We start from the raw sequence: 23724 nt of genomic DNA on the forward strand, positions 1-23724 counted from the left end.
GGGCGAAAAACGCAAACCGCAAACAGAAAAAGCAACAATGTTAGTCCTAGTTGGTAGGGTTAATCATGCATAATGAAAAGGAAGTTGTTAAGGGGACTGTGTGCAGTCCCATTGCGTTACCCAACCTCGAGTCGCCTAGTGACGTTGCCCATCACGCGATAATCGTCAAAGCATGGGACAAAAGCCCAGAAGGATTGCAATATCTTGGTAGTAGAGAATATTTGGTAATACTAATACTAGGCGTACTACTAGATCGAGATCTAAACTAGATCTAGGTGTAGAAGATATAGACACAGACTGCTAATGTTTAAATTGAAGAAGTGCAGACCTACCATGTAGCGTAGTCTACAGTCTATATCCTAAGTACTATAGATCTAGGATCTAGATAGATCCTAGATAAACAAACATGTCGACATAAATGATAAATTCACTTAAATGAAGTGTTTGGCTCTAGATCTAGATTCTCCCACAATACTAATTAATTTAACTAGATCTAGATATGTATCAGTAGGATCTACTTCTACGATGTAAGAACTATTACAATATTGTAGTCTACGTCAATTCTACTGGATCAACAAACCTTTCGACATTCACCTTTCACACTCAAAAAAGAAACTGTGGTTGGCTCTATCATACTTTTTCGAACAGAACAACGATCGTGACTGCCAAAAAACTTCGCCAACAGTCAAATCACACGTCATGGTATCAATTTGTCATGGGAGTCATGGGAGGGAATTCAAATTTTGTTGATCTCTGATGATGGCTTGTTGACCTTGTCAAAGGTTGTTTCTTTGCAGTCCCCCGGTTCACAAAGCAACGCTAGGGGACTGCACAGTCCCCGAGTAAGCAGGGCTAAGGGATTATACAGTCCCCAATGGGGTAGCACTAGGGGACTATACAGTCCCCTAACAACTTCCATCTGAATTACCTAGATTTCACCGAAACCATGCGCTCGGAAGACCGCGAGTCGGCTTACAAGCCGTGTTCATATTTCCTAATTATACGTTTGCAATAGCGCTATAAACACACGAGCGCATACACACGCACACACACACACACACACACACACACACACACACACACACACACACACACATACACACATACACATACACACACACACACACACACACACACACACATGCACATAGACCGCCTCGGTGGCCTCTTGGTAAGGAGTCCACCTTGGCAGATCTAGAGGGAACCCCCCCCCCTACTAAAACACAATAAAAACGAACTTCAATCGATGACAATCAAAGTGTAAAGTGTGAAACTGAAAAATCAACAACCCATAACTGAGCTAGCAGGGCACACCTACACAGTCAGCTGTTCACATTAACAAGCTTGAAGTGGGCTAGGAGTTACCGTTCTTACCCCGTTTAACCAATAAGAGCCCTCAGCCGTTCATAATGACGTTAAGTTTATATTTCAACCCTTCTTGCTCGAAAAGGGGTCTAAATCTAAAAATAGGGGCGAGTGAAGGACGTTGAAACAATGTGGCTATGAGGTAATGGTTTTTATAAATAATCCCCCAGCTATTCAGCAGGTCAAATGCTCGAAAGGCTTTGAGGTCCAAATTCCTTTATCGTGTCAACCAAGCTCACAACAAACCATCACACACACACCTCCAAAATAAATCAAAATAAAATATTCACAGTCGATTATAGTTGTTTATTTTGATCTTAAATGAAGCAGAAGACATTAAACTTTCAATAGATCCAGAAAACAAAATTTCATAGAAAGTAACGTTTTAGCCTTTCGAGCCTCGTAGCTCCAAATAGCACATTGCGTCTTACGACTGATCATGACCGGGGCAGACAGATATTTGGTTAAAGGCCACGATAAGCCCCGGTTATGCGCAACGATAAATTGTATCAGATTCGTCGTATGAGATTGCTGTCCGTTTTATCGAACTGTGTTGTTTGTTTACACGTTCGAATCTATCGTCCAGTTTTCTTTCGATCGAGGAGAATCCTCGTCATAAAGCCATCTTGTCTCTTTGCGAAGACAACGATTTGCCTGGGAAGCATGGTGAAGGTTTCGAGCTCTGGACCTAATGAATGAAAGGCAACACTTTACCTTTAGATCACGAGAGCCCCCCCCCCCCCCCTTGTATATTTTGATATAGCAGAACAATGTCTTTAGAAAAGGTTGGCCATACTGTACCATGTCATGTTGCGTGTAGAAAGAGAAGCATTGACTTGACTGCAGACGTTCATCAAACCGAGTGACCTTGATGAACTTCACCATTGACGTTTCACTAAATAATAAAATTGCTAAAATATACACAATAACGCACCAAATCAGGTTCTGCGCGAAAAGCATTGCTTATTTTGAGACGCTGTTTCCGAATATGAAATCAGTTTTTACGTACGATAATTATTTTTAAAAAATCTTGCCCTGAGTTTAATTCTGCTCGGCGGAAAATTTCAAAATGAATCTACGTCACAGCGTCTCCCCCAAATCTGACCGTGGTCGCACGAAAAACATCAAGCAGTGCTTGATTTCTCGACCGAGTCTCCAAGTCATCGTTCAAACGTCCAAATTTGTACAATTGTGTGGTAACACCTGACGATTTATCGTATGATCGCTAGATAGTCCAGTTTTTGTACTATTTATCGTTACCTGTAACCGGGCCTATAGATTCCAGCATGGCTCCTCTTGCTTTAATGTCCTTGGTGATTATGAGGAGACAGTTTGTTGAACGACGCATTTCCTATTATAACATGTTCCCTTCAATTTGTTTTGCCAAGCAAGGAACCCCCCCCCCGAAAAAAACCCAAACCCAAATATAAAAAAGCACCCCCCTCCCTCCCCACCCCCCCAAAAAAAAAACTAAAAAAAAACCTCAAACAAACAACAACCCATTAGTGTGATGTTTAGTTAGCCAATGCTCCACAGTCGTCGGACCAGTGCATACGTCTAATCGATAATCCTGTTGTTCTCATCAGCTAGTGCAAAACACACAGAAATAAGAGGGATTGATAACAATCAGGAAAAACGTCACTGAATTTCAATTGCATAACCGAATGTACGGCATTACCATACTGCTAATGACTGAGATTTTGAACATTGGGGGCTTGGGCAGTGGGGTATTTTTCTGTTCTGGGTTGTTATTGGTTCTGTTATTTTTGTTACTGTTGTTTTTGTTAGAGATTTTTAAAAAGGAAAGGACGCTGCTGTCAATGTATATTATTGGGCCAATTGCTCTCTTTATAAATCACCAGACTCGCCAATCTCTCTGAAAAAAAAACAACAACAACCAACAAACCCTCATTACGAAAAGTAAAAGAAAAAGATTAACATAATATATACAAAAAATGTCTAAAATTCTAAAGTACGGAGTATATCTGGAGAAGAAGAAATGAATACGTTTGCGAATGAACACATTATGGGGAATGAAAGTAAAACAGAATACGCCTCGTTTTCCCGTGGTTCCTCTAATTGACGTTTAACATCATTATACAATGGCGTCCAAAAGAAACTTGAAAATGTAATCACTCAGTCATCATGTTAAAACATTGCACTACCCATTCGTACAGGACACCAATTTAAAGCTAAATAAACGTTTAACTCATTCGCTACGTATTATTTTCGGCTTGTGGACGAATTTTTTTCGGGAAGGCGAAATGAGATGGTGATTAGTGCGCAGTTCACAGGTTTTTGGGGCCACAAATTCAAATAAATATCAACATATTATGTACCAAAATTTTCGGTACGGTTCGTAGAACACATCTGTAATGTTTATTATTTGTGTATTTTTCAACTTTGCTTCCTGTAAGAGGAGATTATGCAACACAATTTTGTTTGGATGCGGATAAAATTTTGAAATATAAAACTAATAATCTTTGGAGAAACTAAACAAATATACTTGCACCTAGTCAAATGATACGTCAAAATAACTATAGATGAATATAGAACAGGAAAATATTGAAAAATTGGCAGTTATTTACAATGCATTCACAAACAGAAAAAAACCCACTCGAAACATATGAAATTATTCAGAATTGCATTTGGAATAAACCTATATTTGTCTTGATGGGTACATTTTGTGTAATTTCACCAAAAAGTAGTGATTTTAGGGAGACAATAAATATTTTGACAATTTATATCTAGACCTAGATCATGCACTGAAAAATATTGATTTCTCAACAACAGATCACTTTCAATTTGAGTCCAAAAGCATCCATTTTCTAAATAAGAGTCCTACATTTCTGTAGTGAGCAAAATAATGATACATTCTGTTGTATAAAAGTACTAAGACTGGTGTCTGGGCTATAATTTGGGAATTGCGATAAAACAAAGTCGCTTAAACTTCGAAATCGCGATTCAAAACTGAACCTGAACTTCCGATTTTCGGTGGAAACGCTCGACCCGGAAGTCAATGTTATATATATATATATATATATATATATATATATATATATATATATATATATATATATATATATATATATATATATATAACCTTTATTTTATCATGGATATGTGGATTGGAATAAAATAAAATCTAGAATCATTGGTCGGTTTTCGGGCCGTCGGGGACAGCTTGGCGTACGGAAGACTCTTTCGCCGCGCCGCTGCCCACAGCTCGGCGTAGCGAATGAGTTAATCATCTGACACATTAATGTTTCAAATATTTTAAAAGAGGCCGAGACATAGTCACTGAACATTAACCTTAAAAAAATCAGGCTTGGCAAAATTACGTGAAAGCAAAGAAATGTAAGTGTTTAGCATATTATGTATTGAGGTGCATCAACATTGGTAGAAAGAACATCATGTATTGAATATCAAATAAAAAGAGATTATTATCGTATCTGAAATGAACAGCCTCTTCAGGTGATATTTTAAACAGGTTGGAAAACAGAGCAGTCACAAATGCCACGCAAAACCTGGACTTAACATAATGTGCTCATTAGTATTTGTTTTTGTTTAGAAGCTATTGGTTTCGTGTACAGCACGAAACCTTTTTGTGCGCATAGACTGTGTCAGTCAGACTTTGGACACAACCATCTGTCAGTGAGAAACAGAGGCCACGAAACTACAATGGGTTTGGGTGGTCTGGTGTTGAGTGAACAAAACGCTTTCGTGAGAATCACCGAATGGCTTCGTTTAGTGGGCTACTTTGCGCAATGGATGAAAGGTCATGTCGTACTCTAATGTTTGTCATGCTGCCATGTTAGTAGACATCTCCATGCACAGCAAAGCATTTTCTCACAGAGCCAATGCCACTAGACAATTTTTGAAACACCAAATCCTTTCAACATTAGAGTAGTCACCAGTAAATAAATAACCCCGATTTGAATCCTTAAGGTATGCGAAGCCCCATGAAACAGCAGCTGAAGAAAAGCGACTTTGCCCCCAATTCAGACCCTTTGTTGGCATTTCTCTGTGACATTTGGGATAAAATAACCGTGGCAATAGCATTAGATCTGGAAGATGCTTACAATCATGTAAATTATGAGAGGCTAATGTGTGCTCTGCTAGACTGCGACGTGAATCCGTGGATTGTTGGGTGGATTGCAGGGGCAATGCTAGAAAGAAAAGTGGCTTTGCGATGTGGTCAACGAATCTCAAGCCCACAGGGCTCACCCTTATCGCCCATACTATTCAATGTCTACACTGCTCGTATTGCAACGCCGAAGAGCGTTGGGCCCGGGAGAATACTAACATTTGCAGATGACATCTTGGCCTACAGGCAAGGGCGGGATCGGCAGAAAATGACACATGAATTACAGCAAGAGGTTGAGAAAATCATGGAGTTGTGTGCTGAATCGACTACAGTGATCAATCCTCAGAAGGCCTCAGCACTGTGGTGCTCTTTAAACAATCGAATAGTAAAGACAGATGTCCCAGAGCTGACGGTAAATGGACAGAATATTCAAAGATGTCAGAAAATGCGGTATCTGGGAGTTGCTTTCGATCGCTGTCTATCCTTCAAAGATCACATAGATGGTGTTGTGGAAAGGGCGAAGAAGGGCTTGAATGCAGTGAAGGTCATGGCAGCTTCAGGAATGGAACAAAGGCTACTGCTTCTTATGTATCAGCAGTTGGTCTTGGCAGTAATCGATTATGGGCTTGGAGTATTGACCTTGACAAAAACCCAACTGGACAAGTTGGATCGAGTTCAAAATGAAGCCATGCGCATCATACTAGGCTGCACCAGGGATACGCCAGTCAGGAAAAAAACTGACACAAAGTGGCTCAGTTCAGGGCGTACATGAGGGTGGCGGCTGATAAGCAACACCCACTTCACGAAGCCATTGGAGCACTCAAGGGAAATCGCCTAAAACGAGGAGCTTCTTGGGTGGCTGAGGCTGAAAACACCATCAAGGAAGTCTGCCCACTGGAAGATATAAAGCGGGGCGAAGAATGAATAAAGAGGAATGAGAGACAGCAGGGAAATTTTGGGAAGGTAGTGATTGCGCTGAACAGAGAATGTAGAGAGTGGCCGCAGGGGGCGACAGATGCTGAGATACGACAACTGATTGAAGAAAACTCACGGCACGGAGATGTGGTTGTATACACGGATAGATCTGTTAAACGAGAGGAAAAACCTGGATGGGGCTTCTCAGCAAGAGTGAGAGGCAGATTGGTGCAGGAACAACAGAGAGCATACGATATGACAACATCTAGCATGAGAATCGAGATAGAGGCAATCACTCAGGCTCTCAAATGGGTCACAACAACTCGACAGGCACATGTGATCTTTGTCACATACTCTCAGAGCACTCTGAGGAATATTGAGAGTGGAAACCTTAGAGCTGAATGGACAGAGCTCCTGAAGAAGACAACACTGAAAAGATCACGTGGATCTTCACCCCGGGCCATGTTGAAGTCAAGGGCAATGAGCGGGCTGAAGGGAAGCTGTGCCCTGACAAACCTGAAATTGTGCGTTCCGTCAGGGAAAAACGAGAAAGGGAACAGGAGGAGACGGGCCTGCAGAGGTTCAAGACTTTGTGGGAGGTGCAGAAGGCTATGGAATCAACCATTGCATGGAACCATCAGCATCTACACACTTCGAGATGTGCTTCTTCAGGGGACACAGCGCTTATGGGGATGCCCCTTGTGCAGTGATGTCGGTCCTTCACACAAGTAAACAAGTAAACAAGACAGATCATTGTGTCCAAAATTTAATAGAGTTGATACAGAAAGGATTCGTGCTCTACCCAAAACCAATGGCCCCTAAGCAAAATAATTATGAGCTCATTTGAGCCTTTGCCAATAGTGAGTATAAAAAATGTAGCACAGAAGGTTGATGATAAAGTTTCTAATATAAATTTCATTATTACTTGAATTTTGTTATTCATGTACAAAACACGTATTTACAGACCTGCTGATGGCATGCTAAGCTGTGTGCGTAACATGAAGTCAAATCCTTTCGGCAGGGGCGCTCGTGGGGCTAAAAAGTGGGCGTGCACAATTGATTAAGCTATCACAGGCTGAAGATAGTCAAGGGCATAGTAAATGGGATGGTGTATAGTTTTAGGATCATTGGGTTGGTGAGGGAGGAGCTCGTCCTTTATTTTCATTCCTTTCACTTGTTGCTTTGATTTCTACAGCTAAATCTGTTTGTTAGCTATACATCCTGCATTAGAACTGAACACTCAAATAATAACTTTCACCACTCCACAACTAAACCATTCAAATACACATATCATAGGACGGTGACTTGAGTATGTCACGTTCACCTCCCTCAGGTACACGGTCACAGAGTCGCTTAAAATAGCCTAGTGGCAAGACAATGAACCAATCAGAATTCACTTGAGCACTCTGCTAGATTGCTCCGGGGCTCACATAATTTTGGCAGAGAATAGTGTACAGCATATTGCGTTTATTTTTAGACTGCCTACAGTGGGCTATGTTTCGGCACGATTCGGCTGGAGCACATTTGAGATGTGCCTCTTATTAATATTAATGTACAGCCAAACTCGCTACGACTGTCGTCATCACTTGGGTTATCCCAAAGAGCGATTTATAGGTCAGGTTACCACTGTTGAATCTCCTATTACGTTTAGTTAGAGGGCGTAGGCTTTGGCGTGGCATAGTACAACATGTAGATCTAGATGTTTTACGGCACTGTGGACACAGACATGACAGTTACAGAGCCACCTAGGACCTTGTTTTGATATAATATTTGACTAGTCTTTGTTTCCGGGGACTTTTATTTTATTATTGTGGGTGCTTTAAGTAAAAGAACAATAAACAATTTTGGGCGGCACTGCACGACCGTGCTCTATGGACGAACCGCGCCTGCCTTTCGGACATATTATGATGACACATATTTTAGAATTTGAACAAACAGAATTATTTCATTAGTTTTCTTATTGCTTTGATTTTCAAACTTAAGCATGAAGAGCATATAAAATGGTGAAGATCACAAAAAAATAAATTCTCAATGTAATTGTGTTTGCATTTGCGTCATCATAGTTATGTCCGAAAGAAATGAAAAAAAACTTTCCATTTTCATCTTAATTTCTTTTTTGAAAAATTTGGCAAAAAACTTTCAGGCGATTCAATCTGACCCACAATACATATTAATGATGAAAAAAAGCCACTTTATTCACGACACTTATTTTTACTATGAGTCTATGCAAAATATCAAATATCTTTCGAACGTAACCATGATAACACAAAATGGACAAATGCTTTTCATCATTTTGGAACTTATCATAATTTCACATCAAATTTTCCCCTCTCGTTGGGACCTAGCCAAGCAACCGTGGTCACATCTAGATCTACCACTAATTAGACCATTGGAACGCAGTTCGATGTTAATCATAACTGAGTTGAAAATTCATTAAATAGGGGGAAACATTTTTTCGGGCATAACAGCTTTTTTCGAACTTAACAAGTTCAGATTTGATGACGACATAAGAAAACTTAATTGAATTCGTCTCATCCACCGTTATTCTTCTCGTTGTCTTGTATCGCACAATGCATTTTGAATGGAGCGATAGGAAAAATGCGCGTTCCTCAACCCCTAAAATTTCTCGTTTTCTGATTGGTTCTTTCGAGCATAACAAATGATGACAGAGCACGAAGGCGTCGTGGGATTTCCGTTTAGATCTACTGCAAAATTACACACGGTCACAGCTCGGAGTCAGTCAGGGCAGAGAGTAAACATTGAACGATATTATGCTCGTTCCAGGGCCCAAAAATAGCCGATAGAAACGAAGTCACGGGGAATCAAAGTTGCCTTGCAAAATGACATCACAAGTTATGCTCGAAAAGGAAAATCTAGTATGCTCACAAAATAAAAATTGCGGGAAGATTGAAGAATACAGGACCACTCGTACATTATTGCGCGAGAAAGTGGGGTAGGTGGGGCGCGTGGTTGGGATGTAGGAGGGGGGAGGGGGGAGGGGGGTTCAAGGGGGGTAGTAGTAGTAGTAGTAGTAGTAGTAGTAGTAGTAGTAGTAGTAGTAGTAGTAGTAGTAGTAGTAGTAGTAGTAGTAGTAGTATAATTATAATACAGTATAAGTTAATGAATAAATAAATGAAGAACATCTTTTCTTGAAGCATACTCATATTCTATCTCCACCGCCCCTCCCCCCCCCCCAAAAAAAATAAAAATCTCCCAACCCAGCCCCACCCTATTAAATAAGTGGAATAAAAAAATATAATGACAATATTAATAATAATAATAATAGTAATAATAATAATAATAATAATAATAATAATAATAAAAGTAATACTGCATAGATAGATTCTAATAATGTTGTGGCTTCGTTTGATTTACCTCCCTTCTAAATAAATGTAGATACCGTTATCAACCAATCTGGTTACATGTAAAACATTGAGACGTCATCTCTGACTCAGATTCAGAAGTTGACGTATAATGACCCTCCATACTTCACGGTTATACATTCTGCTAAACCAAGGCCAGTCCATATTTTAATGTTGTCCATCAAGGTTACTCTTTGTCTTCCCCTGGCTCTACTGCTCGACATTTTTCTTTCATTCACCCCTTTTACAAAGGTGAGGTGTCGTTTTAACAAATTATTGTATTTTTTTACATTTAGTTCATTATAAGCAGGGATCGTCTCGTGTGGAGAATCTGAAACAGCTCATTGTCCGTCTATTTTGCTTCCCACCTGATTCTGGCCATTCTGCTGTAGCACCACATCTCAATCGCAGCCATTTTATTTTCTTGTTTTCTTGTTTAAGTCCATATGTCTCAGCAATATATAGGAATAATGGGGAAGGTGTGGCATTACACCACTTTCTTTCATAAAGGCAGAGATAAATGCTTGGGTGTAAATAATTTGAGCATTTGGCTGAGCCTTGGGGTTTGAGTTGGGTTTTTTTTCATTTCTGTTCTTATGTTTATCTCTTTATTACTTCTTCCATCGTCTATGGTTGTTGTCCTTTGATATTTGAATTTGTGTACTAGTTCGATTATCTTCTCATCTATGGTTATGTATGTTGCTTTTAAAGTAGATTTTGATATCATTTTTTTTTGGCGTTCATGTCAAAGCCTGCCTCGCTAATATTTTCCTTTACTACTTTCACAATTTTAGAAAGATTTTCCTCGTTTTTGCAAGCAAGGCTGAGTTATCTGCGCATCTCAGGTTATTGATGTTGCAGCCTCCAATAGTGACTCCCTGTAGGTCTTGAGATTCTTAAAGAATAAACTCTGTACAAATGTTAAAAAGTTAGGGAGAGAAGACATAGCCGTGTTTCAATCATCTTTCAGAATATTTTGATAGTTCAATACTCCTTTTTATTGCTACCTTCTTCTGTCAGAAGAGATTTCCTATGATTCTGGTATCTTTTCCATCAATACCTATCTTCTCCAACACGCAATCAGCCTGATTAGGTTGGTCTGTCGAAAGCCTTTGAGTAATCAATATAGAAATCAAAGAGGGATTTTTTTGGACTTGAATATTTTTCTATGCAATTATGTTCATGCCAAAGGTTCCTTCTCTGGTTCCACTTCCAGACTTTAAGCCGAACTGTTCATCCTCAATTTCTTTGTCAATTTTGCCCTTGATTCTCTCCGAAATGACTCAAAATGGTTACGAAGAGATTATCTACCTCCGATACCTCAACAGAGCATTCTATGAGCAATGGCAGGATCTGGTGTCCACCCCTGTGTTCACCAAGGAAGACTACGCTGGTAATCACCTGTGTCCACCAAGGCATGTTCTAATTTAGCGTTATTTGTGGGAACCTCGTGTTTTTCATAAGTCGTGGTGGCATCAAGGTACCGACCAAGGTACCGATATATTTGAGCTTGTTTTCTTGGCTTCATTTTCCCTTAATGTTGAGAATTAGTAACGTCTGATTCGACTCAACTTCGATGTAGAGAGGCCTGAAGATTGCCCTTATTTAAGAAAGAATAGAATTATTTCAATGTGTTTGGTGTGAAATGAAAATCGATGGAATTATTTTTATACACAGGTACATTTAGTATGAAGAAACTTGTATCTTTTAAAATTAATTATTCTAGTTTTTCCACAAGTTCCACATAACTTTAGCTACTATAAATATAAACATACCACAGGCTTCCAAATTTTATTTTGGTTCTACTTTACGCAAATTCAAGCACATTTTCAAGATTTTTAAAGAAAGGAGAAAACGAGCCTTTCTCAGGGTGTAAAGGGTGGGGTGTTGTAAGTGTGGGTGATAATGACGCTCCACTGAGGTCTCGGCTCATTTATAGTTTCATGTATGCTTTTGTCTATGAATTATCCAGTTGTTTGGAGAAAAGCATCTTTGATTTGTTAATTATTAATTACATTTTTCCTTGTGTATCCTTGTGGACACTCTAATTCTGCTTGTTCGTGACGTTTCTATTAAAAAAACAATAGCTGCAAGGTTCTTGTAAACAGATTGGTTTTCTGATTCCAATCTTACCAGTAAAGAGGCACGCACAAGCAGGCCATATTTTGGCTGATTCTGAAGTTTAAAAAAAGAAACAAAACAAAACGTTGCTCAGTATAAAAGTGGGATTAATTGCAAGATTTTATCCTAACCCGACAAGAGAATGTTGACAGTCGATAGTTGATAGCGATACCCCTCTCTCAAGAAGCACTTGTGAATGTACTATTCTTGTGTGTCATCCCATGTTTGACCAAGTGCCGGCACGAACAGAACACTGTCATCATAAAAATGCAATTTTGGATAGTCTTCATAACCCTTTCAGCATTGCCAGGCTATTGAAGAGGTGAGACTTGCAATTGTAATGTCCATCTCCGACAAGTTAGCATAATGGGTGAAGAGTCTTTAAAACTCTTTTAAAACCCAAGTTCAATTTCTGTCTGCTTTTTAAAGCTTCAGATAAAGAGGACAGGGTTGAGAAATCTGTAGAAATAAGAAAATCGTACTGGCGTCTGTGGCGTACCGATGAGGCCCTTCGCTGTTGCGTGAGTGAGACTTGGGTTCGATTCCCGAGTGAGGAGAACTGTAATCCAATATCTCGGTCTGTCTCCTGGGATCTTGTATCCCTCTCAGCCCAAGTTGGCGCTGACGGGCAAGGTCGGGAGCCCGCCCTCAAAAAAACCAAAATTGTGTCGATGAGATGTAAAAACATCTCTGTGTGTCACGACACAGTGAAATCAGGCGCTTGTCAATTTGGGGCATATGAAGCTAATGGTACCATCTTAAAGCTTGTTCATAATGTGTCATGCCTTTGGGGGAAAAACCCCCGTCTATCTTGAATAGAAGTTGAAATTTTTGCGATTGGACGAGGGTCTCCTGTTTTCAGCGGTAAAGTTAGCAAGAAAATGGCTACCAACGTTTGGTGACTTTCAAAGCTGGAGAATCTTTGGAAACTGCAAATTTACTTTTTTTTTCTTTTTAGTCAACGCTTTTCAGTAAAATTCACGTTTAAATGCGTCTTTAATTGATAAAAAGGTGTTCGACCAAAAAACAAAAGTTCGATAAAAATTGCCAAACGAGCAGAAAAATGCTGATTTCTTCAATTTCATTGTTTTGACGAGCGCCTGGTTTCCATTATAATGGTTCACATATTTTACAAAGGAATTTGTGCTTCTTTTTCAGAGTGCTCCAAAACAGCAGATCTTCAAATGCTGTGAATCACTAAACTGCCCATCCACAATAAACTTTTTGAAAAAGATACTCAATCTTTATCATAAAGAGAAAAACATGACATGTACTCAATTGGAATCGAACCAACAACCTTTATTTATCTGGCCAATTGTCAATACTTCAACGTTTAAGTTTAGAAATGTACAGCAACAACTGGAAAAAGGACGAGTTATTATAACGCAAGTGCACAGAGACAAGGCAGATGCTAATTTAGACGCCTTGTAACCAGCATTTCTATTAGTATTAGCTATTTGTGGTGGCCGAATTTTGCTATTCAAAATTCAAAAGGCTTTTTAATGGCTACATCGATCGACATGCAGTTTTCGCCAAAAAATTCTTTAAAATATTCTCCAGAGCATGACACCCTTGGTTTTTTCAGTTTTGAGTCAGTTTTGCTTCTAAAAGCTAAATTTCTTTATTTCGCCAATCGCTTTTGTAGGTCGACGCTTCTGTCTTCGGATTTAGAAAATCCGGTAGTCGTGCTTCCGTTCAATACTATACTATCGCGCATTGTCGCGCAATACTGAGCACTATCTTAAGTGTGTTCCTCAATGACTCAATTTTAAAAATTCCTTTCATCGAAAGGGAGCCCAGCTAGTCTATTATCTATTTGTGGTGGCCGAATTTTGCTATTCAAAAGGCTTTTTAATGGCTGCATCGATTGACATGCGGTTTTCGCCAAAAAATTCTTTAAAATATTATCCAGAGCATGGCGCCCTTGGTTTTTTCAGTTTTGCTGCAAAAAGCTAAAATTCTTTATTTCGCCGATCGCTTTTTGTAGGTCGAACATTCTGTCTCTGTAATTTTAGAAAATCCGGAAGTGATATTTCGCGAGGCGCGTTTTGTTTTGAGAGTATAGATCTAGACCTTATAATTTTTGCATCTCTCAAGATTTATTGCCCCATTCCATTAGAGTGTAAATATAGTAGGCCAATGACTTTTAGTTGATATTAAAGCACTGGCCTAGACGGTCAGAGAACGGTTAGTATAAGAACGTATAGGCACCGCTGATCATTCCTTTCATCGAAAGGGGGCCCAGCTAGTATTATCTATTTGTGGAGGCCGAATTTTGTTATTCAAAAGGCTTTAAATATGGCTGCATCGATCGACATGCGGTTTTCGACAAAAGATTCTCTAAAATATTCTCCAGATCATGACGTCCTTCGTTTTTTCGGTTTTGAGACAGTTTTGCTGCAAAAAGCTAAATTTCTTTTTTTCGCTGATCGCTTTTGTAGGCTGACGCTTCTGTCTCTGTAATTTTAGAAAATCCGCCAGGTTTGTTTATTTCAAGTCGTACTTCAGTTCGATACTATCGCACATTGTCGCGCAGTACTGAGCGCTATTTTAAGTGTGCAACCCGTATAGATCAAGCCTCATGTTTTCCTTTTTTACTTGGCGCTAAATTCGACGGTGATCCTTTCGTTTGGTGCCCATCATCGCTTTTTCTGGACTCCTTTGTCAAATTCTTTTTCTTGCTACTGGGAACAATCAACAAGATTCTGTCTCTCTAATTTTTTAAAATCGGTCAGGTTTGTTTTAAATATATTTGGCAACTTGGAAACACATGACATGTGTCACTTTTCTGTCAAGATTTATTGCTCCATTCCAGTGGAGTGTAAATATAATAGGCCAAAGATTTCAAGTTGATGTTAATGCACCGATCATTCCTTTAATCGAAAGGGGGCCCAGCTACTTTTTTCATACAGGACATCACGACGACCAAAACGTGAACCCATGGAGAGTGGAAATCCCTGATGTGGATAAAGGAGCAAAGTTTACTTTTAACTCGAGTTAGTTCAATGACTGGTACTGTTCCGACTTCATGGCACGTGATACAGTACTAGGCAGACACTAAAGAAGTATGTGTCAAAGTTTTGCAAACGAATGAAAAGTATATCTTTCTTACGATAACAGCCCTGAATCCCTGTTGTTGTGGTGCGTGTAAGTAAAAAATGATTGGGTTAATGAGTGTTATAGCACTCCTTCATTCTAAAAAGACCAAAAGTATGTTAAATCCTGTAAAGAGTAAATTTGTATTTCATGTTGACATGAGAATCAATAGTAACATATGATAAGAAACAAGCAAAAACTTTTAAGATATTCAGAGGTAGGATTGCGAACCCTAACAGTCTACAAGCTTTGCAGATTCCTTAATTTGAGAACGTGTTCTGCAAAACATTTTATATTACAATATTAACAAACTTTGGACTAAAGGTATTGTAATTAAATTTATGCTCAAGTTAATCTCATTGATCATCAACATAAATTATTTTGAAGGCGGGAAACTCTTCCAAGGGTAAAAATATTAACAACAAAAACAAGGACGAGAGAAGACACAAAACATAAAGAGATGATAATCCAGAGCAAGCTACAACCTTGTCTTGGCATCTATATACGTTCACTTGTCTAACTTCCCAAAAAGAGAAGTTTTATCTCCCAATGATTCCTAATGGGTCTATACATTCTTCAAGGCTATGCATGGTCAACCTCAAGAAAAACATTCATTTAAATTTTGTAAATCTTTTACCAAAAATTCAATCGAATTTACAGAGCTATTGTTTGCCCTACAAGCCAGCCAAATAACAATCTAATTCTATGAAAAATAAGTGAGGTATTCGCTGCATAAGATATGTCGACAAAATCCAATATGGTCGCCGTCTCCATGGCAACGGCGCCTTTTTTTCTAAAATTTGATTGCAGGTTTAAAGACTTCTTTTTATACTTGTTGTATGTGTAAAATATGGTAAAAGACCAAATTTATGTTCCACCACTTTCAGCAAATATCGTTTTCGTGAAAAATTGAATAACAACTATAATCAACACGGTTGCCTGAGATATTCTGAGGTGCATTTGGGAGGAATTGTCATATTATCGGTTAGGTGTTGTCCGTGCTGCTGATGGTGGCCACATTGAGAACTTGTAAAACATGAACTAGAAAACTTGAAGATATGTACAACACATGACGTGTCCAAGCTAGAGTTTTCTATTTTGTTTCGTTTTTTTGAAATATCACGTGATGATTTTCGTGTCTCCTTTTATAATCACCCTGTATAGTCATAATAGTTACTTTTGGATAGTATGATGAAAGATAGTACATAACAAGATGGTCCACTCAGCCAAAAACGTGTCCGTCGGAAGTCCGCTCTTTGCTTCAGATGGCGCTGCAGTCTGTTTTGAAGCTCTCTTTCGCTTCTCCAGAAGAAAAATAGGAATAGCACGTCCTTGCGTGCGCAGATCGACTGCTGTTCACCAGCTTTTCCGATTCGTTCAGTGCGGAGTTTTAGGGTTTAAAATTTTTCTTAATGACCTCTCGCCTCTCATTCTAAAGTCAAATTAAACGAAGAAAACAGTCGCCCCTTCCTCCAGCGTAACCATCTTAAAAAAGCGTTCTTCCGAAATTTGAATTCTTATTTATTAAAAAACTTGTTAGTTTCACTTTGATTTTTTTAACACAAGTCGGGTAACTCTGTTCGCAAAGGGTGCGCATTTGCGAAGAGGGCGCCACCGAATTTTGAGGACACTTTTTTTATTGGCTCAAAGAGAGGAGTGGACCCTCTTGTTATGTATACTCTTTGGTATGATACATGTCTATGAAAATTACAAAAACAAATGTGTGTAATGTATTAAACGCATAAAGCCGGTACAGCTGTAAACAATTTGCATACCTTTAAGATCCTTTGAAATAGAAAAGAAAGAAAGTGACACTCGTTATGATAACGAAAGCAAGAGTAAAAATTGAAAGTGCTAACTTGTCCAGTTTTAATCCCAGTTCTTCTAAATCGGGGTCTTGGTCTGAATGGTCACCATCTTCTTTTTCCTTGCCGGCAACTGCTTTGTTTTTCTTCTCTCGAAGGTTTTCGTAATTTTCAATGGCGTCACCGGAAGCATTTCTGTCCTCCTTAAATGATAAATGACTGTGCATTTCTCCTTCAGTTGTGTACACTTCTTTCGAAGCTAGTGGTTGACTTTGAGAATTGTCTTTACTGATCTTCTTTAAATCTGTGTACATATGCGGGAGATGTTCCTCATTATAATTCTGTCTTGTGTTTTTTCTCATACGGAAATGGAAACCACAGAGTGTTATAACTTTTGAGCCTTGAACTACTCTCACTTTGCCAGCTCGGCGAATATATGTCAATATGACGTTGACAAGTACACAGAGAGAGCTGAGTAGAAAGAGCATAAGCCAATAGAGCAACAAGAGTGGCAGTTTGAGGGACGAGTGGGGCATTATACTGCTTGTGCTGCTCACGTAGACAGCTAATGAAAGAAGGACAGTGAGGGAGTAACTCAGCCTCTCCCCACTCTCCACTGAAACCAGGAAACTTGGTAGGCTCAGGAAACTGACCAGAGACACGGGCACGATCATGCTCACCTCGAGAAACCTCGGACGTCGTCTAAGAGTTACAAAAACTTCTACAACGCTAAATTGTTCGTCATTTCGTCCATAAGCGGCCTGAGCAAGATGCAAGTCTTCTATGTCCCATTCTGAGTGGTCTACGAATTCCTGAGACACCTCAACGCCATCTGGAACGAGCTCAACGTTCTTCAGCATGGCATCCAACACCCCGAACTTGAACAAACAGTTCTGTCGATCATAAGGAAAGTAGGTCATATCCAGGTTGCAAAATGTCGTGAAGGAACCTGCAGATCTGAAGGTCACCTGACCTGAAGGCAGAATCATATGATGTGTGGGTAGCTCTTTGAGCACTCCTCGTCCGTCAGGGGAGTGGAGCTGGTACATGTCTGGTGTCCAAATATCGTCCTGGCCCAGGAACATGACGTCAATACCACCATAGTCCACTGGATCCCAGGTTAAGAACGGGTCACACCTGTAGCAGTGCAACAATGTTAGGGTATGGGTCTGACAGACCTGAAAAAATGGACATGATTTTTTTTAAAGTTGAGGGAACTCGAAATAACAGGTCATTTTCGAAATGGTAATGAAAGAAGGGAAAACAAATCTGAAAAACACTAACACTACTTTAGATTTTTTTAAAGTTTAAAACAGCCACTTATGATAATGATAAAAATAATAATAATAATAATAATAATAATAATAATAATAATAATAATGATAATAATAATAATAATAATAATAATAATAATAATAATAATAATAATAATAATAATAATAATAATAATAATAATAATAATAATGATAGCTTTAATAAAGAACACTTCTATTGCACCCACTCCCTTGTGGCTCTAAGTGCTTCACAATAAAAGAAGATTTAAATCAATGTGACATGCATACTTGCCAATTCAACATACAATAATTCTTTCAAATACATAGTCACTCGTAATCAGACGTAGAACACATTTACAAAAGGACAGTCAATGTGCCCACTAGTCACACTTGCTGTTGGAAGAAAAACAAAACTGGTTAGGTTAGTAAAATGGGGTTAATGTTTAGGTGCTTTAAACCAGCTATAATTGCGGTCAAAGTAGGTGCCGCTCTTAACTTATAAAAGCTTGTATATGCCTCAAAACCCAGGGTCTCCACAATTAATAGGTAAACGTGACGTAAGGTAAAAACTACTCGCCTTGAACTAGCTTCAATGAGCTGCAGATCAAAAGTAATTTTGTTATGTAGCACATAATATGAAACACCATACACAGGTCAAAACCACGAATATACAGATTTTGTAGCACGTATACCGTAAACTGCCTTCATAGGTTTTAGATAAAGTAAACTGAGTTGAAAAGTCTGATTGAATTGTGAAGGTTTGCTTCATTTTCCATCACCTCAAGACGGTACGTCTTCAGACGTTGTCGTAGGATTCAAATGGGCATACTTAACAGGTTTTTTAAATTTATAAACTGTGTCGATGACGACATACAGTGTTTAATTTTTTTTAGTAATTACTCACCAGCTGTATCGGACGGCACATACGATGGTGGCCAGTTGCCGAGGCTCGTCCACTCCCGTCACAGACAACAGACGAGTAGACACACGAACGGGCAAACTCTCAGACTGGTTCAGTACAGGACGCATGTGGGTACTAAAGGCAGAATGGGAAAAGTGTGTAAAGATGAACATGGTGTGGTGATTATAGTCATCGCGACCCCTACACTACATCTCCATCATTATCGTAATCTTTTGGCGATAATTAGGCTTCAGTGCCATCCAAAACACGGAATCCATTCTCAAATTGACTGGTACTTTCTAACCCGCCCCCCCCCCTTTTTTCTACGCAGCTTAGGGGAATATTTTGGTGGGTTTTCTGTTTTAATATTATCTTTCAGGGCCTGCCATGCATAATTGGGAAACAACATCCCTGCAGAAGACGGCGATACTTTACACAATAAACCTCTTCTCCTCTTCCTCGTGGCTGTTGAACTAAACGTGTTTTCGTGCAAACACGAAAAAATCATAACCTATACCACTGCTCAAACAGTGGTTGACAGTCCCCTTATATGAATGAATCGCACGTAGTCATTGAAACGTACGTTGTTTGAGCATGGTAAAACAAATCTAATTTTGACATAGGTGTTTTAATACCTCATCGACACAGTTTTAGTAATTTTGGCTGCCTGGATCTTGCTTGTCAGGGCAAAACGGGGCTGAAAAGGATTCAACGTCCAAGCAGAAAGACGGGGATACTCGATCAAACTTTTCTCCATACACGAATAGAACTCAAGAGATCTGTGTTCCACGGCAAGGAGCCTAACCGCTACACCCCAGACGCAGGTATGACAAACGCTTTTTTGTGTTAGGAGTGCGTTTTATGGTACTTGCAATTTTACTTACTTTACTTTTTTTGGTAAGTGTTTTAAAGCGCTCGCAACTGCATAAGGTCATATGAGCGCGCGGGACACATTTAACTTTTTCAGTTGGCAGGAAATTTTGAATTTTGCCCGGGTGGCGGCCGAAGCTTAGTCTTATAGATTTTAGACCACCTTGAGATCTTTATCGTGCGCAACTTGCACACGAACCCTCCGAGATTTTTCGCCCTCGTCCGAGAAAGCTAGGTGTAGATCTTTCCTAACAGAAGATCAGGGGTGTGGCTGAAAGACAGCAGTAAGAAGGAGCCAAGGAGTAGCAGTAGAAAGGCCGCAGAAAGAGTAAGGATCCCAGAGGAGGGGCAAAGGAGGTGAGGGGGTGGGGACAGAAAGTGGAGACGAAAGCAGACGACAGAACATTGCTAGAGAGCAGGAAAGAATGTGAAAGGAGACAATTTTAGAGAATTACATTTTTTGGTCGCTACTCGGATTCGAACCTGGGACCTTTGAATGAGAGGCCAACTCCTTAACCTGCAGGCCATGAGAGCCCCGTTACTTTACTTTACTTTTCCGATCCAGCGGCAATCTGCGTTCTAGCCCTTCGGCCTGTCGATGTGGCAAAGAATAATAATATTATGGTTCTTGCAACAAAATCTGAGCATATCATTTAAGGTGATCTGAAGTGTGACAAGAGAGAAACAAATATAAAAAAGAGGAGAGATAAGAACGACACACATATAGGAAATAAGGAGCAAACGCCCCCTGAGTACCTGCCACAAGGTACATTATGTTTTGTCCTTTAAGCAATAGGGAAATAAAGAAAAACCTTTACCTGTAATTGCTGGTAAGTTTATGGTGGAGTCTGAGAAAATCATCGGTGGTTGCCGAAACGATGTGTGTCACCTGACCTGTCACCAGGCACAGAAACAGTGTAACCTTGACTCTCATGTTGAGGAGTCGTATCCTTTGACTATTTAAAGATAATACATTTTATTGCAGAGATGCAATGGTTTCTCTGTGGTTATCATCGTAATGGTTTCATTCTTGCTCTCTCAGCGAGGAATCGACCAGTATTGTCATACGGATTTGAAAATCTATCGTTTCGCACAGAGAACGTGACATAATTTATCTTCTAATTTTTTTTACTGCAGATAAAACGTTTTCCATTTCCTTGTCTCGAGATCCAGTATCACTGTATACTATTCAGCAATTGTATGCAGGCCTTGGCAAAAGTACACATCCTTCCGTTTAATCTGTTGACAACCGAGTGTTGCTGTTTTAATCTGCTCAGTCCTGTTTGCGACTTTAGAAGACGTCTGCCTTAAATGTTGAGCCGTGAACATTCACAAACGGTGATCCATCTGCTAGGAGAAGACAAGACCCTCTCTAACGTATCTAAAAACATGTACCGTATTTGCATCAGTTGACGTCTGGAAGTTATGGAGGCTGTCGAGCGGAACAAGAAATATAAAACGAACCACCCCCACCCCCCTCGCCCCCCCTCTCCCCAACCCTCAAATATGACGTCCGTCTCAATCTGCCCTCTTATCACTTCTGTTTTTGTTATACTAAGTAAATAAAATCCCTTTTGTTTCTTTCCTAGCGTTCGTATATTATTATTATGTTGACCTTGCCATTAGTTCCTCAAACACGCCCTTATAACTGTGGTGAGTATAACTGTGTAAGAAAGGGAGACGGGAGGCAAGTGGGTTATATGGATTGACGGACGTGTGAACGATATTGCTTTTTTATTATATGGAATTTTTAAATTCAAATTATACTTTAAAAAATAATGATTCGCGCAACAAAAAAATCAAGAGCCATTGGTAATTGTACGAGAGGACACACGCTACTACACGCATATCACTGAATATGAATGAAGAAAAGAATGAGAGACATAAAGAAATAGCAAGACAGAGAGACAGACAGAGAGAGAGAGAGAGAGAGAGAGAGAGAGAGAGAGAGAGAGAGAGAGAGACTTTAACCAATACTACAATTGAAACAATCGTCCGCTCAAGTCACTCAAAACAATAGTGGGACAAAGAAATACAATTTTAATATACTTTCAGATTTCACGAAAACATGAAGGTGTCATTAGAATCTATCCGAACAGGGAAACCTTTAAAAAGATAGCGCTTGAGCTAAAACCCAATGAAGACGTTGGCTTATAATGGGGGGGGGGGGGTGCTACAGCTGAAGGCTATCTCGCTTATTAGTAAATCAAATGTTAAAAAATGTCACACTCTTAACAAGCATAGCAAGGAGTACTAAAATCCGCAAACAAATCTGAGGAAAAAGGATTCGTTTTCATAGATCAGGTGGCCATATCGGATTTTGTTGACGTGTCTTACGTAATTAATACCGCATTCATTTTTCAAGGGAAAGAATTTTTTGCACACATCTTAGCAAACAATAGATCTACTAATGCCTGTGCTGAATTTTTCCTTAATGTAATAGAAAATATTTTATGAATTGTTCCTGCTGTAGTATTCATGTTTGCAAAAAATCCGTGAAAATCCACACTCCAAACACCACCAACAAAAAAAGTATTCTATGTATCACAAATTAGTCACACAAACCTTTAGTTCTACATATTATTTTCTTCATTCTGTGAAAATTTCATGAACATTGAAAAAAAAATGTTGGAGTTATTTTTTTTTTAATGTATAGAAAAACCACGTTTCGAGAAAACGGGCAGTGACGAAAAATAAAAGATTGACTTTATGAGGAAATGGCGGTGACAAACATCCCGGTATGGGAAGAAATACGGATTTAAGGTGTTCTTGTGCAATGAAATAGTTGTAAGAGAAGCTTAAGACGCTAAAAATGCCTTCAACTTAAAATCCAAACTTTTCAGGCAAATCGAGACTTCCAGAGAGGAGCACCCCCTCCCCTTACAACTAGGGGTGCACAATAACTAAAAGATGATAACAATGCTAAAAGTGTGACGATCGACTGCACAAGTCACTCAAAACAGTAGGAGGACAAAGAAATAAAAGTACTTCCCGGTTTTCAGAACACATTTAGCTTTGTATAGAGTTTTGTACAGCAGAAAATCATATTAGCACCTGGCCAAAAACAAAATAATGTGTTGGTTCTTACTTCTAGGCATGCACACAAATTCAAAGATTATAACCAATACTAAAAGTGAAACGACAAACCATAAGTCACTCAAAACAATATTAGGACAATGAAGTAAAGATACTTCCACTTCCATGCTTTCAGAACACGTTTCGGTTTGAATAGAGTTTTGCACTTCAGAAAAACATTGACATGCTAGCTCCTGTGGTAAAAAAATTATTATGAGTTGATTCTTACAACCCGGTATGCACAAGAACTAAAAGATTATAACTAATATAAAAAATCTAACGACCAACCGCACAAGCCACTCAAACCAGTTGGAGGACAAAGACATAAAGAAACAAAAATGTGTTGATTCTTTCAACCAGGCATGCACGAATATTAAAAGATTGTAACTAATACTATAAGCGTTATAACCAACCGCAAAAGTCACTCAAAACAGTAGGATAAGAAGAAAAAAAAAGATATTTCCAGGCCTTTTTTTTTCAACATCAAGGTTTCGAAAGAGTATAGCTGTGTGGAGAGACCTATAAAATGCAAGAACCTGAGCTAAAATAAAATAATGTGTTGGTTATGACAAATATGAATGCACAAAAACTACAAGATTACAACCAACACTGAAAGTGTAACGACCAAACGCACAAATCACTTAAAACAGTAGGTGGATAAAAAATAAATATACTTCAAGTATTTCTGGAAACAGTAAGGTATGGATAAAGTTTCGCCGGCCTTGCAGAGAAAACTATAAATTGTTAATACTTGAGCTAAAACACAATGGTGTGTTGGTTCTTAATACGAACCATGCACAGAAACTAAAAGGTTAATATCAGTACTAAAAGTGTAACGACCGATCGCACAAAT

At 39.1% G+C, this 23724-nt stretch overlaps 1 protein-coding gene across 1 annotated transcript; it reads right to left on the reverse strand.

The window, feature by feature from the left end:
- Positions 1-15931: 15931 nt before the first annotated feature.
- On the reverse strand, positions 15932-20730 carry LOC101855478 (neuronal acetylcholine receptor subunit beta-3-like). Its single transcript, XM_005094659.1, has 5 exons — positions 20686-20730; positions 19562-19623; positions 18930-19061; positions 16806-17888; positions 15932-15995 (listed from the first exon to the last, which is right to left on the reverse strand). Exons 1-5 carry the CDS (start codon positions 20728-20730, stop codon positions 15932-15934), a joined length of 1386 nt encoding a protein of 461 aa, XP_005094716.1.
- Positions 20731-23724: the final 2994 nt, after the last annotated feature.

This window comes from Aplysia californica, unplaced genomic scaffold (assembly GCF_000002075.1).
Source record: "Aplysia californica isolate F4 #8 unplaced genomic scaffold, AplCal3.0 scaffold00086, whole genome shotgun sequence".
Lineage (NCBI taxonomy): Eukaryota > Metazoa > Mollusca > Gastropoda > Aplysiida > Aplysiidae > Aplysia > Aplysia californica.

Coding starts and splice junctions, on each gene's coding strand:
- LOC101855478 (XM_005094659.1), bottom strand. CDS start 20,730: ATGAGAGTCAAGGTTACACTGTTTCTGTGCCTGGTGACAGGTCAG. Junction 19,624..20,685: donor TGTGCCTGGTGACAGGTCAG/GTGACACACATC, acceptor AATCCTTTTCAG/CCCCGTTTTGCCCTGACAAG. Junction 19,062..19,561: donor ACTAAAACTGTGTCGATGAG/GTATTAAAACAC, acceptor TTCTGCCTTTAG/TACCCACATGCGTCCTGTAC.